At 33.8% G+C, this 16,167-nt stretch overlaps 1 protein-coding gene across 4 annotated transcripts in view; it reads right to left on the reverse strand.

Moving 5' to 3' along the window:
- SLC44A1 (solute carrier family 44 member 1) overlaps nucleotides 1-16,167 on the reverse strand; it is a 184,822-nt gene that overhangs the window by 82,201 nt on the left and 86,454 nt on the right. For all 4 annotated transcript variants that reach the window (XM_081278636.1, XM_081278635.1, XM_081278634.1 and 1 more), the window contains exons 5-6: nucleotides 7,801-7,894; nucleotides 699-868 (exon numbers count right to left, since the gene is read on the reverse strand). In XM_081278636.1, the coding sequence (XP_081134762.1) occupies nucleotides 699-868; nucleotides 7,801-7,894 (264 nt within the window). The remainder of the gene's footprint in view (nucleotides 1-698; nucleotides 869-7,800; nucleotides 7,895-16,167) is intronic.

Consider the following 16,167-nt stretch of genomic DNA (forward strand, 5'->3'; position numbering starts at 1 on the left):
TCTTCTCAGTGACCATTGTTATTAACAGGCATCAATACTAATTTAACTTACATAATGAAATAGTTGGTTCCTACCAGTTATTTCTCTCAACTATTAAGGTCTATAAACTCCAATACGCCCTCATATAGTTCTAGACTAATATAGTGAGCTTTCACCTTGAAAATGAAATTTTTAGTTAATTATATTATCTATTTATTGATAGAAACTCAGTGGCTAACGAGTGGAGATTTCCTAGTTTTTCCAGCAATAATGATACTATGAGCTGTAGCAATGAAAAGAAAATCACATACTTCAAAAGTAAGAAATCTATATTCTTAGATGTAAATATATAAGAGAACAGGTGGCCTCTTTATAAATAACTAGACCTTTTAGAATCATAACCAAAAACATAGGGTTGTTGATTCATTAAAAGAAGCCTCCTGCTATCACATTAAAGGTAGTCATAGACTGAGTCACCGAAGTTTGGAAAAATAAGTTTTCCCCAACGAAAGAAAAAAAGGGAAATAAGTTTCAGATATATATACATGTATACATACTTTTATGTACATGTTTATAATTATATATAATCTGAAACAATTATTTTGATTATGGGAAGTGAAACATTTTACAAGTATCCCCAGTTGTATTCATATTTTGGCTAAAAGAACAATCTTCTACTGCAGTATTATGCAATAGCTAATAATGAGAAAAACAATTACCTAGTGATAACAAGCAAAGTCCCAATATAATTTCTTTGCTGGTCATTACTCCACTAATCAGCCTGTGTAAGACACTATTGTCACTGACAAAGGTGATCAGGGCCTCTGCAAACTTGGCATAGCAGGAAATGTTCACAGGAGCACAGCGATGGAAGAATGGAATAGGTGCACTGGTGACACAAGAAAAAAAAATCAGAAAAAAAATTACTCCTACTTAATATAAATGCCACATCAAACACACAAATGAAAGGTGAATATGGCTGCAATACACTCCACCCTCCACACATCATTATGGGTGCTAAGAGCTATGTGCTTAATGCTATGAAGATGACTGTTATGGGTAGTGAAGCAATCTTACCACAAGCCTTATCAAAGAGGGTGGAGTGCATGTTCCAACAGAAGACATTACCCTCCCCTTCTGAAAAGAAACGCACACATACACATACACACACAGAGCTACCAGAAGCAAAACCACTTAAAACTCCTCATCTACCAGTCAAGAGGCAGATGACAAAGCTTACAGACATATATTTCATTGAACTGAAAATGAATTTTGGCCATAAGCAATTTAAAAGTAAAAAACACACATGCTTGTCCTTGAAATGTGCCACCATTAATAGAATGTGTTCTCTAACAAAATAGCATTATAAAATTTCAGATTAATAAAAGTGTTCAGGGCACACAGTAACTCTTTTTTAAATATAATTTTTATAACTTTATTTTTATTTATTTACTTTTTATGTGGTGCTGAGCATTGAACCCAGTGCCTCAACCGTGCTAGGCAAGCACTCTACCACTGAGCTACAGCCCAAGTCCCAGGTCCCTCAGTAACTCTTATATAAACAAAGTCATGCCAACATATCAACATACAGCATAATATGCAGCTACTCAAAACAATAACAGTGGGAGCTAATGTATAGAACTGTTTATAATTTAATAATACAAAAGGGAAATTATATCTAATGTGACAAGATATCACTCCATAAAAGAGTTATGAAGTTAATAAAAATGGGATAAGAAAAATAATATTATAAAAGTGAAAAATATCTGACACATCTGGAATTCTGTGCCATTTTATTTTCTTTTTATATGTTACTAATAATTCAAGATTATATGTGTTCAAAAAACTGTGAAAACAACCAATTATTTAATCAGTTAACATTTAATCCAAGCTTACATGGACTACAGCTTTGACTTGTAAAGAAACAACTGTGCATGAGCTGTGACATAAATCTGGTTTGTAATAACATGGTTCTGCTTCAACTTCTGAGAGGACAATACACATCTAATCAGTGAGAGAATTTTAAACAAAGGACTATAGATACACCTTCATTGTGACTTGTCAAGATTCTAACAGAACCCGTACATTGTCTGTGCACAGATATGCATTAGTGGGTGAATTAAGTTAAAATGAAGCCATAATTAATATGAAACCACAGTTTTTGAATTGTTCATAGAACTAGCCCTGGCAGGTCTGACATAAGATTTTTTATTAGAATGATGTAACTGTGTTCTCATTCTTGGCTGGCACTGTATTTGGGTCCATTAGTGGATATGATTGTGTGGTTGGATATCAAATTCCAAGGTTTCCAATCTCAGCAAAACAACTTTGTCTGACCTGAAACAAAACACTTTCTTTCCTCCCTCAAATAAAAAAAAAATTTTCAAATAAGAATGAGAATAACTACCTATCATTTTTTCCTAAATGATAGTGAGTGAGCACCACCAGTAGTAAGAATAAGAAATCTCTTATGCTTTTATACTCATGAAACAAAATAACTGAAAGATTTAGCCTTATTTTAGTTATGCTTCAATAAAATGTATCCAAAAATGATCATGTAACAATGTAATTTATTCATTTATTATCTCATGTCCTTAGCTGTGGATTTGTGAGTAGCTCCAAAAAGGTGTTAGTGAAAGTTAATGCCAAAGATTTGACATTTTATTAAATACTGCAGGAAGCCAGACCATTCTGTATAATGTTTGAATTACAGGCAGGTAAGTCATTGTTTTTTGATCAAAAGTTGTTTTGCTAATGATGTAAAAAGATATTTAATTAGAAGAATCAAAAAGGACCCTAAATTTCTCAGTTAATGGAGGCTGATTTGGGGTAGAAGTCTTTACTGACAACTTTGTTGTAACACGACTTTCTTTTCTGATGTTGTCTCTGCAAAGTTAACACCTTTAAGAACTTCTCTAACTCTATTTTTAATTAAAGCTTGTCTCTCTCTCTTCAAAACTAAACTCTTCTCTGCTCCATAATTATCTAAGTCTTCATCGGTCTATATTACCCTATCATCTCTGATGAAGCCTCTGCTTCACTCACCTGCCTCCAACCCCAAATATAAAATATGTCTACCTTAAGGATATTGCTGTCTATTTCTTGTTGACAATGCCACGAATTTTCTTGGTCCTACTCACTCATTTCCTTTTTCCTGTCAGATAACCTGTAAAAGCCCACATTCTCCTAACACTGCAGAGCTGTGTGTTACTCCATTTCTTCTTCATTTGTCCATTTGCTTGCTAAAAGGGTAGGAGTAAGGACTCTGTAAGTCTCTTCAGATCACCACCATAAAAGAGACCACCTACAAACCAATGACTCTAAAAGTATATAGGAGCAGCAGAGCCAGTATATTCTGCTTTTCAAACTCAGGACGAAGATCCTTGATTTGAAAGGGAAGGACTGCATTCTCAAAGTCCTAATTCTTTTCCTTTAGGAGGAAATGGTGAGTAACATCTGCCCAGAACTTATCCTTTTGAGTCATTTTAAAAATGTATATAAACTCTTGACCTTTTGGAAGGAGTGCTTTTTAAAGTATCCTTCAAAGAATTGGGGCAAAATAACAATAATCTTTGACTCTACAATTCAATCTGACGGCTCTAAGTTTAAAGATATAAAATTAGCACAAGCTGATTAACTGCTTTGTTTATTTTATAGTAAAAATCTGCTCTTAGTCCTAACAAATAACAGAAGTTGAAGGTAAATAAAAGATAAGAGAATATATGAACACATTATTCAAAAAGAAAATTAAATGCTTAGCTAAAAAGCAGCAGATTCCCTTGTTTGTCATTCTTTTTCCCACTTCTTCCCAAAAAAGAAACAACTCTACAGGTCACGGGATGTTGAAACTAGAATTTTTTTCCTTTTCTTCTTCTTCTTTTTTTCTGTGCTGGCAACCGAACCCAGGGCCTTATATATGCTAAGTATGTGCTCTACCACTGAACTACACCCTTAGTCCCTGGATTTATTTTCTTATTAAAAAAAAAAAAGTGAGTAATCGTGGCATTGAAATGTCTCTCTTATATTTTACCATTTAAATCCCATTTGATTTAATGAATTTAAGATGAATTAGCTCATATCATGTACCTCTGAGGAAATAATACTGCTGAGAACTTAGTGCATGAGATCATTTCTACTTTAGTGTCTAACCTAAATGACACATTTTCTGCTTCTTAATTAAGAGGAAAAACATAAAGTATTCTATTTACAGTAAGTTTTTCTACCTTTCAAAGGCACAGACTACTGAATGTTTAAGAAGTCAATGTAGGTCCCATTAGGAACTGATGTTGTTTCACATTATTGAAACATGAGTCAACAAGAACAAAATGAATTCACAATGAATCTTTTAAAGATTTTTAAAAATTAACCATCATGGGCAAATTGTATCTTACAGTGGCAAATATACCATCCATTTGCCTTTAAGTCCAGATTATCACAGAAAATAAACTCCCTAAAGTATAAGGACAAAGAGTATCTACTATTTCTTGTCCATATGCTTCACAAAAGAAGGTAGGAGTTGTACCTCATATAATTATTTTAGAATCTCAGGCTAAAAATAAACAACCACCCATGATTTCTAGCTAAAAATTTTATTTAAGAAATAATACCAATAAAGGGTTCCATTAAGATCCCTATAATAGAATACAAAAGGCAGGAAGTAAATAAGTCAAGAAGATAAGAATTTAATGGCAATAAACAGTGGTCAGTGGTTTTCATACATTTCTATTTTGTTTGTTTTTTTCCCTTCCTTTACTCCTCTACTCCTTAAAAAATAATAAATAAATAAATAAACAAACACTTAACTATGGTATAGATGCTACAAGATCCTGAATTCAAACTCTGATTTACAGCAACAACAACAACAACAAAAAAAGTGGCTTTGGCCTCATCTTCCATTTCCTTATCTATAAATTAGGGGCAGTATCTGTAAAGGCTTTTGTGAGGGTTAAATTAAATAATGCATGTGAAAGTATATTAGCTGGCACATAGTAGATGATTTGTAAATATTAACTTACTCTTGAATCTTCTACTTAAAAATATGAAAAACATTTTTTCTTGAGTGTCTATTTTTTGCTTCCATATCATATTATTAATTCCCTAGTATCTCATAACCTTTCTGGCATCCAGAGGTACTCTAATGATGAGTAAACTGAATTTATATACTCTGTTTCTATTTCTGCTGTTTTTCTCTGGTTGTGGGCAACAGTTAGCATTGCAACAGTTAGCATCACAAACAAACAGGATAGCTATTGTTCATATTGCTACCATGCTTGGCATTTCACCAATAAAGAGTTATGAATTTGGGCTGGGGATGTGGCTCAAGCGGTAGCGCGCTCGCCTGGTGTGCGTGAGGCCTGGGTTCGATCCTCAGCACCACATACCAACAAAGATGTTGTGTCCGCCGAGAACTAAAAATAAATATTAAAAATTCTCTCTCTCCTCTCTCACTCTCTCTTTAAAAAAAAAGAGTTATGAATTTGGATAAAATATTGGTCTATCTAGGCATCTGCTCTTAGGAATGATAATTTTTTGGTTATTATGCCTCATTAGAATTTCATTGCAAATTAGTTTATGGTTGTGTTCTCTAAACCAGCTATTGCTGGCTCTGGAAGTTGAGAGAAATGATACTTCCTAAGCAAGGTGCCAAGCACAATAATAGATATGTATATTATCTTATTGAGTCTCAACTCTATAGAACAAGTATGAATATTCCCATTTCACACACAAGAAACCTTGGTTTTTTAGAGAGGTTGAGTCTTGTTTGAGATGACAAATAGAAAATGGTGATGTGATATTCACCGCCATACTGATCTAGACTCAAAGTTCAAGTTCCTGTGTAAGATGTGAAAGATGCTGAGGGCTACTTACCAGTTTTGCCTGGTGTTAGAAAATGTTAACAAAAATGCAGTCATTACTAGACTGTGAATTGAAGGTCAGAGTTCTGGTCTTACTCATTTTTGGAGACTTGGTGGCTTAATGCTATGTGTAGAATGGGGTAGTGTCTCCAATTTTGTTATTAAAACAAATTTATCTTGTTCTCTCATCCTTTCACTTTGTTTGCCAAATGCTAAATAACTTCTATATTTACAAGCTTCTATTGTCTTCCTTCTGTTTTACTTTCCAACAAGCTTAGTTTGACTGGGAGGTACTGTACTAAGTAAAACATAAGGATCTTTGAACACAGTGGGAGTGAGTTTGCAGATAGTACAGGTTTAGCATTTTGTCTTAGATTAGTGAGGTACATAATGACCCTGTTAGAAGCCAGGTCCATCCAGCTATAAACTTAACACCCCTGATACCATCCTTTGCCTTCTAGTAAATGTCTAGAGGATATTGTGAGAAGTGTGTGTGTAGTCAGGACTGGGATATCCAAGATAACCAGGAACAGTCAGTGCTCAACACAGGGGAGTCAGAGATCCAAGTTGGGGAGGATTTGCAGTATGAGCCCAGCCACCCATCCTGGCCCTCCCACAATGACCCAGGAGCAGAGCAACCTTCTTTCCATATCCAGGCTTTCTGATTATTCTACCTCAGTGTGTTTTGGCCTTGAAAGAAAGACTCTATACTTAAAGTATAGATAAAACAAACTATAGCAATTAGGTAGATAAGTGTATAGGGCTTTTCTTGTTTTTATATCAATAAATGTTCTCCAGTAACTGTATTTAAAGGATCTCCTTTGCTTCACTGCGGCAGCCTTCCTCATATCCTTAATTTTTATGAGTTCGACCTCCTTACCTGTCAATTCAAGGCCATAATTTTTAGGTTCCTTTTACTGAATATCTCTTAAAATAGTCCCTTTACTTTTATATCTATAGGCTATAAATTTTGATTTTCAATAGCAACTTCACAAGACTAAAAGAGCTAGAAATCAATTTAACTGATATATCCCTTTCCTACTAACAGAAAATTTCAAATTCAAGTTAATAAAGCACACGTTATAGCCATAAATATTCCTAAAAAATGTAGACATGATCTGCTTTCATGTTTCAAATCTCAAAATTTTTTACTCAGTTGTTCTCTATAATATATTAAGATATAATAAAGGTGGCTTAGAGTCAGTTTCCCCCCGAGAAGTTTTCTCATGCCATTCTGTCAGCAGTGCACACTATGGTTCTCAACATCAGACATACTTGCAAGTGTTCACATATATGTATATACACATACATGTATATACCTCCATAAACGTACAAACATAATTCTGGGGATATAGTCTACAATGCTTGAGAATTGTTTTTTTACATCTACTTTAAATTTAAAAATTTACTTTCACTTTAACTACTGTGAGATCACTGTTATATCCATCACATGTGGCAGGTACTTAATAATAAATGTTTATTGAATAAGACATGGCAAACAGCCTAAGACAGTGAATGCACATAAAGGATATAACTTCAAACAATGTATGGAGAATAGTCACTGGCATGCTTTTTAAATTTACAAAGTAAATTAAAAAGCAATCCCAGGAAGTAATACTAGGATTAACCTCGAAGGATCTCTGGAGACTGTGAGACTTGGTTTCTAAGTCTGTTGCAAATTTGAGAATGATTCAGCAGTTTTGTGTATTTGAAAATTATGGTATGAAAATTTAAAAAAAAGTAAGGTTCTAAAGAAATGTAAAATAACAGAACAAGAAAAGTTGTTTGGGTGTGCATTTTTCTAAAGATAAATACATGTTTTTATATCTTTTCCTATTTCTAAAATTTTGTGGTAAAAGTACTAGAACAAATTATCAAAGTAACTCCTTTCTCAGAATAACACATACAATGTGAAATTTACCTATAAAAACAAGTCACAAGTTAACAGCTTTGCAATAAAATTTACCTCGCTGGAACTGGAAGTTTGGGGCAAAGAACAGATGATTTTGAAGATGTAGTATATTCAGAAGGCTTTAGGTTGTAGCTACATAGTGCTGAGCCTGTTGAAAGAAAAGTTACATGTTAACTGGCAGAACAGAATCTAGACAAATTATCTTCTGATTTTTTTTTAAATTTTAGATGTTAATACTCTTATATATAACTTTCAAACATTATAGAATTCATAAGCATCTGATTTGATCTATATCATTAGCCCTCAATCATTTAAAACTCTTATTACTGATAATGTAATTAATTGTACAAATTTTAATTAATATTGAAGATTATAACTATAAGTACTAGAACTACTTCTATTGAATATCTGCCCCATGTCAGGTTCTATACAAGATGACATACATGTATGCACCGTTACCATAAAAATAGAGGCTAGGACATAAGGTAAATAACCTGCCCAAGAACACAGAGCTAGTAAGTGATAGAGTTGGGACAAAATACCACATCTCTCAACTGCAAACATTCTCTGTTCCTATGCTTCCCACTACTACATATTTAAAATTACTGCATAAAGCACATACACTCAGATAATACATTACTTTTTCTTATTTCAGGAAATACTCCTAACTGTAAATAAACTGAACAATTGATAAAACTGATAAATTTATAAGAAACCCCTAGTTTTCAGATAGTTTAAGATAACTTAAATCTAACCAAAGATTGGTTAAACAAAGAACCATATATTTTTCTGATTATTTGGCTAATACATATCTAAGCAGTACTAAAAATTCAGATGGATACAGTCCAGCAGATCTGGCATGCATTATTTTACTGACCTGCTAGTTCTATAATGAAGTGACTGGGATCCTGGAAGGGTCACTGCACAATAGGTGTTGGTAGGCGAGGAGATTTACATTCCAGCCTTAAAGATGCCAATGATCTACTGCATTCTATTACACAACAGGTTATATCTGATTAACTGAAGTTCCTGTCAGATTTCTAATTTGAACTAATGCCTTATTATTAAATATAAACAGAATAAATATGCATTCGCATTATAGTGATAATGGACTTCACACTGTTACCACCATGGAAGACACTTAAAATATGAGGCAAACATGGCAGACTTCGTCACTGAATTAATTAATGGAAAAGGCATGTAAGCATGAGAAGGAAATGGAAAGGAAGACAGAAAAATGAACTCAGCCTGGTATGCTGGGACAACAAAGTTGGGAGTGAGTTTATTTAAGTTATTTCTTATCTGACCAATGAAAATAATTTTCAAAAAGTCATAAACCACCATTTAACTCAGCTGCCTCAAATCAGTGTTTAAATATGTGGGCCTAAGTGTTTAAATATGTGGGCCATAATTGTACATTTACATAAATATATGTAGCATATATTTTATACAAATATAATCCAAGTAATTTGACAATGCAATATACATATATATATGTATATATATATATATATATATATATATATATACACACACACACACACATATATATGTGTACACACACACACACACACACACACACATTTAAACATACTGGGAATTGAACCCTGAGGTCCTTTACCACTGAGCCAGGCCTCAGTCCTTTTATTTTTGGATAGTCTCACTAAATTGCTGAGGTTGGCCTTGAATTTGCAACCCTCCTACTTCAGACTTCCTGAGTCGTTGGGATTATAGGCATGTATCACCATGGCAAGCCACAATAGTATTTTTAGAGTGATACTTGAAAGTTACATAGCACTGTTCTTCACACATTTTTAGATTTTGATAAGATTTCATAGGAGACTAGGTTTAAATTTTTTTTTAAACTGTTCTTTTTCATTTTAATGACAATTTTTTTTTTAAGTTAAGCACATGAACTGGGGTGTGGCTCAATAGCATAGCATATGCCTAACATATATGAGGACCTCGTTTCTATCTCCATCACCATGAGACAGAGGAAGGAAAGAAGGAAGAAAACAAGGAAAAAGAAGGGAAGGGGAGGAAGAGAAAAGGAAAAGAAAAACATTAAGGATGAAAATTGTTTTTAAATATTTAAGTCTTCCAAAAATATTCTCTTAGGTTTGAAGATAATACCACTAGATTTTATTTATAGCAATTTTAGAAAAACATGACAGCAATGGCAAGCAAACACTTTAAATTAATCCTAAAATAGCTGTGAGTTCTATTTTAGAACTGCTTATGAAAAAATAGCAACCATGCCAATAACTGCAGAGCCCTGAATGTGACTGTCAACTTCTTGATATGAATTGTCAACTTATTTCTTTCAGAGTCCAAGATGGAATCAATTTGCACGGTATAAAAGGCACTAACTAAAGCACTCTGTTGTCAGTGCTGCTAAACATACTGCTTCATCTAAATTCATTGAACACAATTTCCATCCCCACCCTTTTTCATTTAGAAAAGAGGTCAGCAGGTGCCACAGAGTTCAATTTTATAAATACTTTCCCAGGATAATACTCAATAAAAAGATAATAGCCTTATCTCTGATGGTCTTCTGGGACACAGGCCAGTACTAAGCAGATCCTGTACTAAATAGGTTTAAGGAAAAAGATCTTTTCAATGTGTTGGTAGTAACAACCAGAAGAGTCATTTTGCTGTTTTCCTGCTCAAACAGTTGATGAACAGAGGAGGAAGAACATTAAAATGGTAATGACAAATATTTTAAATTGTTTTTCTTTTCATGTTTATCAGCTAATGCATATTCAGTGAACATTTTAAAGGTAGTATCATTTACTTTTTTACAGTGAAAGTATAAACAACACTTAGCACGAGAGGTTTGGACATAAAAAGTAAGACGTGAAGTTTTCCTTCAGATGCAAAAGTTAAGTAAAAATCATACTTGAGTAATGAAAAATTAAAAAAAAACTAAAAAACAAAGGCTTATCTAGGCAATCCAGGTAATTTAGCCAATGTTATTCAAAGGCTATCAAAATGAGAGATCTTAGGAACCCAACTTGGGTATACAAATATTTATCATGGCAAATGGCTACTAGGATCTTCAGAATGTTTAAATACTATAATTTTCAAATGGCTTATAACATTTAATTATTTATTTTCCAGCTCAATATCAATTATATCAACTCTCCTAAAAGGTACATTTTTATCACTACACTCCAAAACTTACAGATGCAGAGAAAAAAAATAAGTAATACATTCATGGCCTTACAAGCAATCACTGGCATATTTAGAAACAGAATTCTTTACTCTTAGGTCACTATGCTTCTTTTGTGTCATTCCTAATAATCAAAATCAAACAAATATTAAGTTCTTAGGAAAACAAACCACAAAAACATGTTCCACAGATACTTCAAAAATAATATGTTTGCAAAAAAATTACTTCAATCACTCACTCTCCTCCTGTATATTTTCTATCCTGGTTAATGGTTTGAAGTCCCCAAGGTAAAATTTGCAAGTCACATGTCCTCTTCTTTACCTATCACCTTCCCATACCATTCAAGGTGCTTGATCAGACCTTCCTATAGAATCTCAGATCATCTTGATCAGGGTAGGTCAGTTTAAATCCTCTCCCAAAAGGGATTCTCATCTCCCTTTTTATGCATATGACCTTCAGAATGGTCTTCAAAAATTGCAGATCCCTTCTGTTATAGTCCTATCCTCAGGATAAAGTCCACACTTCTTGGATTCAAGGCCTCCTAAAGCAGGATTCTAGCTAAAACTCCAGGCTCACCTCAATACAATGAAAGGCATATAATCAATTCTTTCTGTTTATCAGGCTTCCTGACCTTTTAACATGCTATTCCTTCGGCTTGCTCTGTCCTTCTAGGAACAACATCTGAGTGAGTGCTAAAAGTTTGAGCAGAGCTCCTACACAGTACTCACTCACACTTCACCTTCTCTGTCAAGCTTTCTCTGACCCACCCAACAAAGCTATTTGCCACTTAGCGCTATTAAAAAACATAGCATATTATTTTGTACTTTGTTTTTGTTTACCTATCATCTCCATTTTTAGAGTACACTCTTTGAGAACTGGGACCTGGTGCTTTTGAAATATCTGCGATCCCATCTATTGGTACATAAGTAACACTCCAATGCCTTTTATTTAATAAAAACAGACATCCTGATCCAATGCTTGATTATAGGGGGCTGTCCTGTGCATTAATTCACTCAGCAAATATGTATGCCTAGTATGTGTGTGTCACTAGTGTTTGACAGATCTCTATCCTCTAGATAACCCTTGCCCAGTTCTGACAACCAAAAATCTCTCTAAACATTGCCAAATGTTTTTGGGCAGGCAGAGGCACTCTTAGTTGTGAACCAATGGTTTAAACACCAAATTACTTGATATAAAAATATATAAAGAAGAGCTAATGTATTGGGGGCTATTTTTTGGGCCATAAAATTATGTTTAAATTGCTATCACAAATGCATAATACATTAAAATTAGGCAAAAGATATAGTCCTTGAAATATGATGGAGAAAATTTTCAATGAGTATAAAAACATCTCAATGCAGATCAGTTTTCATTATGAAAAACAAATTCTATTGCTTTGTGATGTCCAATGAATTTAATCTCTCATCCTCTAATTAGAAAACTATATATTTACATGCTGGAAGAACAGGAGACAATTTTCCTAATTTCAATTTCTAGTAACCCCCCAAATCTAGACATACTTGTAATTTCCAAAAAGTACCATCTACTAGCTAGCTGAGGTATGACATTACCTGTTAACCACTAGTGGCACATCCTGGGTACACAATAAATATTTGCTAAATGAATTAATTTTGAACATCTATGTGCAAGACTTCTACTAGGTATTGTGGAGGACAAGGAAAGTCTAACTTTACTATACCTCAAGCTCCTTAAATGTGGGACTGTACCTTGCATCTTTGGCATCTTTAATAGATACTAATTGTTGGAGGAAGGAATTAGTTTAAATTATATTATCAAATGTAAGCGTCTCCCTGCTACCCTGCTTTCTTTGACCTGGAGGAAATTAAATTAATTGCTATAATTATTCATTTATAAATGTTTTCAAGTCCAAACTTTTGATTGACTGTGCCAAAAAGAATCCATGCTAACTCTGTGGTTTAAGTTATATTGTTACTAACTGGTAAGAAAAAGGGCAATATACTGATCTTCTATTGATATTGACTTTAAGCCTAATGACTGGATAATGATAACCGAAAGTCTTACTAGTTCTCACAAAAAGAAATTTTTATCTGAATGGATCATATAATTTGTCAAAGTTTTAAATGGCCAAAGCAATGATCATTAATGATCAAACTGCACAGTCATACTCAAAATGTGAACATGGGCCAGATGCTGTGGTGCATTCCTGTAATCTCAGTGGCTCCGGAGGCTGAGGCAGGAGGATCGCAAATTCAAAGCCAGCCTGTGACTTAGTGAGGCCCTAAGCAACTCAGTAAGACCCTGTCTCTAAATAAAATATTAAAAAGGGATGGGGATGTGCTCAGTAGTTAAGTGTTCCTGGGTTTGATGCCTGGTACTAAAATAAACAAACAAAAAAGCCAGAAAATCAAAAAGTGAACATGTCCAAATGGCAGTTCATAAACCTCTCAGAATTCTACAAAATACAGTACATTAAAGAAGTACTCTCAAATGGTACTGCTTTTTCACTCCTATAAATGGGATGCAAACAAAAGAAAAATAAGAATAATGGAAAAGATAATAAGAATCTCATGATTAGTATCTGCACCAACTGAGAATATGCAGTCATCCTCTAATTCATAGGTTATATGCATTTATTTCTAAATCACTGGTTAGTATTTAGATAGCAAATGGAAAAGAACAAAACAACACGCAAAGCATCTGGCATAGTGCATGGTATATAGTAGGCACCAATAAATGACAAGTTGAAACAAAACTCTGGGCTTAAATTATCTAAAATTCAGATGCAGAATTTAGAGTAATGGGGATGATAGTGGACTACTGACCAGAGGTGGTGGGCCTAACCAGAATTAGAGAGGAGAGAAAGAAAGAATTGCCTGAACTTGTACCATCTCCCCTTCCTTCACTACCTGACAAAGCATGGTTGGGTTGAAGCCAAAATTACATATAAAGCCAAAGTCAGCTTCAGAAGGAGGGGGATTCACTCCCCACCCCTATAATGTATGTATTATTTGAGTTTTCAAAATTAATGATTAAATAAAGGAGAAAAGAAAACTGTTCATTAGAAACTGGAGGGAAAGAAAGTGAGAGTGAGATGACATGCTCTCCTGAAAATAAGAACTCAGATGGGAGCTCTTACCAGATGGTTTCAATTTTCTCTGTAGGGTATTAGGTTAGCAAAGAGGATGAACAAGAGGGCTTAAGGGAAGAAAAGGTATGAATAATCACTTGGAGAGTGTGTATAAGGGAGATAAATGAGTGAATAGGATGAATTATTTAGAGATGAATAAAAAAGAACTGATTTCAGAGCAATTCTGGTTGGATTGAAGCTAAACAATTTACCTGCTGGTGGCAACTCACATGGATACAGAATTGAGGACAAAATGTGTTGAGAGCATGAGAAATTATTAAGTGGCAACAGAGATGAATAGGGAAATCCAGTCTATCATTTTTTTCAAAAAAAAAAAAAAACAGTTATAGATATCTACATTGTGAGCTCCTATATGAGGACCTGGATATTCAGAGATAAATGGAGCATGATCCTGCCCCCTGAAAATTTATACATGACTGCAGGAAGATGATAAAGAACTGAAAGAAATTTGATACTGAGTCCTTATGGTACTTGACAACTCTGATTTTTTTAATGAACATTTTTTTATTGGTTGCTCAAGACAATACAATGATCTTGACATATCATATATTTGATTCAAATGGGGTATGAATTCTTAATTCTTATTGCAGGATCACATTGGTTATACAGCCACGTTTATACATACAGCCATACTAGTGTCTGTTGTATTCTGCTGCCCTTCCTATCCCCCCCTTTAATGAACATTTTAAAATTATTTTCTTTTCTAGCATCAAGTTTATGTTATTCATGTCATATATGAATTATGAACCATAAAACCAAAATGTATACTTGTCGACCTACCACCTAACTCAGTCTAGACTGTAACTTTATATTCACCTAAGTTCTCCTGCTTGCTTTCAAAGCTCTTTGTAGAAGGCAACATCTCCACAAAACTAATCTAATTTCCAGCTTTTTCTTCTGAACTCTATTGTAGTCAGACATACTTGACAAAGGCTTTCCCATAAACTCTATCCAAGAAACAACTCCACTTTCTTGTCAAAGAAACGAAGATTTGAGGGAATGTTTTACTTGCCTAACAAATGTATTTCTTTTAAATATTGCTATAGGACCCAACAGCTTCCCCTTATAAAATTTTCAATAATTTCTAAAGATAATAAAAGTTCATGTGAATAGATGTTAGTAAGTGCTAAAAAGTACTCTGAAATGTTGTCATGGAAACTTGAAATTCTTTGAAAAGGATTTATATTGTATTTTCATTGTGTTAAGAAAGAAACGTATTATTTTACCTTGCATTTTAAAATCAGGTTTAGAATTAGCATATAAAAAGTTACTACCTCACCCAGTATCCATTTTTGTTAAATTATGATAAAATACACATAACATAAAATTTGCTGTCTTAACCATTTGCAATTGTACAATTTAGTACATTGTATACATTCACATTGTTGTATAACTCAACCCAATATACAGTGACTTCCTACTCTACCCCCTACCCACCATAGCTCCTGGCAACTGCTATCCTACTTTCTGTCTCTATGAATTTGGCTATTCTAGGGTCCTCATAACTGTGGAATCCTATAGTACTTGTCCTTTTGTGAATGGCTTATTTCCCTTAGCATAGTATCTTTAAGTTTCATCCATGTTGCAGCATTTTTAAGGCAAAATAATATTTAATTGTGTGTGTATATCACATTTTCTTTATTAATCTGTCCATAGACATTTAGGCTGCTTCTACCTCTTGGCTTTTTTTGAATAATATTGCAATGAACATACATGTGCACATATTTCTTGAGGATCCTCTTTTTTAGTCTTCTGTATATACACTCAGAAGTGGGACTACTGGATCATATTAGTCCTATTTTTAATTTTTAAGGAACTTCTATACTGTTTACCATAGTCGCTACACCATGTTCATTACCACAAACTGTGCACAAGATTTCTAATTTTGCTATAGCCTCATCAACACTTCTTTTTCTTTCATAACTCCTTAACAGATATATTATTTGCCAATATTTTCTCTCATTCCAAATATTTTCTCTCAACCCAAATATATGGGTTGACTTTTCACTGTTGATTTTGTCCTTTAATGCATATAAGTTTTTAACTTTGACATCACAATTTTTCTAATTTTTCCTTTGCTTCCTGTACTTCTGGTATCATTTAGTTCCATGCAAGTAAT

Source organism: Spermophilus citellus, assembly GCF_964194105.1.
Source record: "Spermophilus citellus genome assembly, chromosome: 2".
NCBI lineage: Eukaryota > Metazoa > Chordata > Mammalia > Rodentia > Sciuridae > Spermophilus > Spermophilus citellus.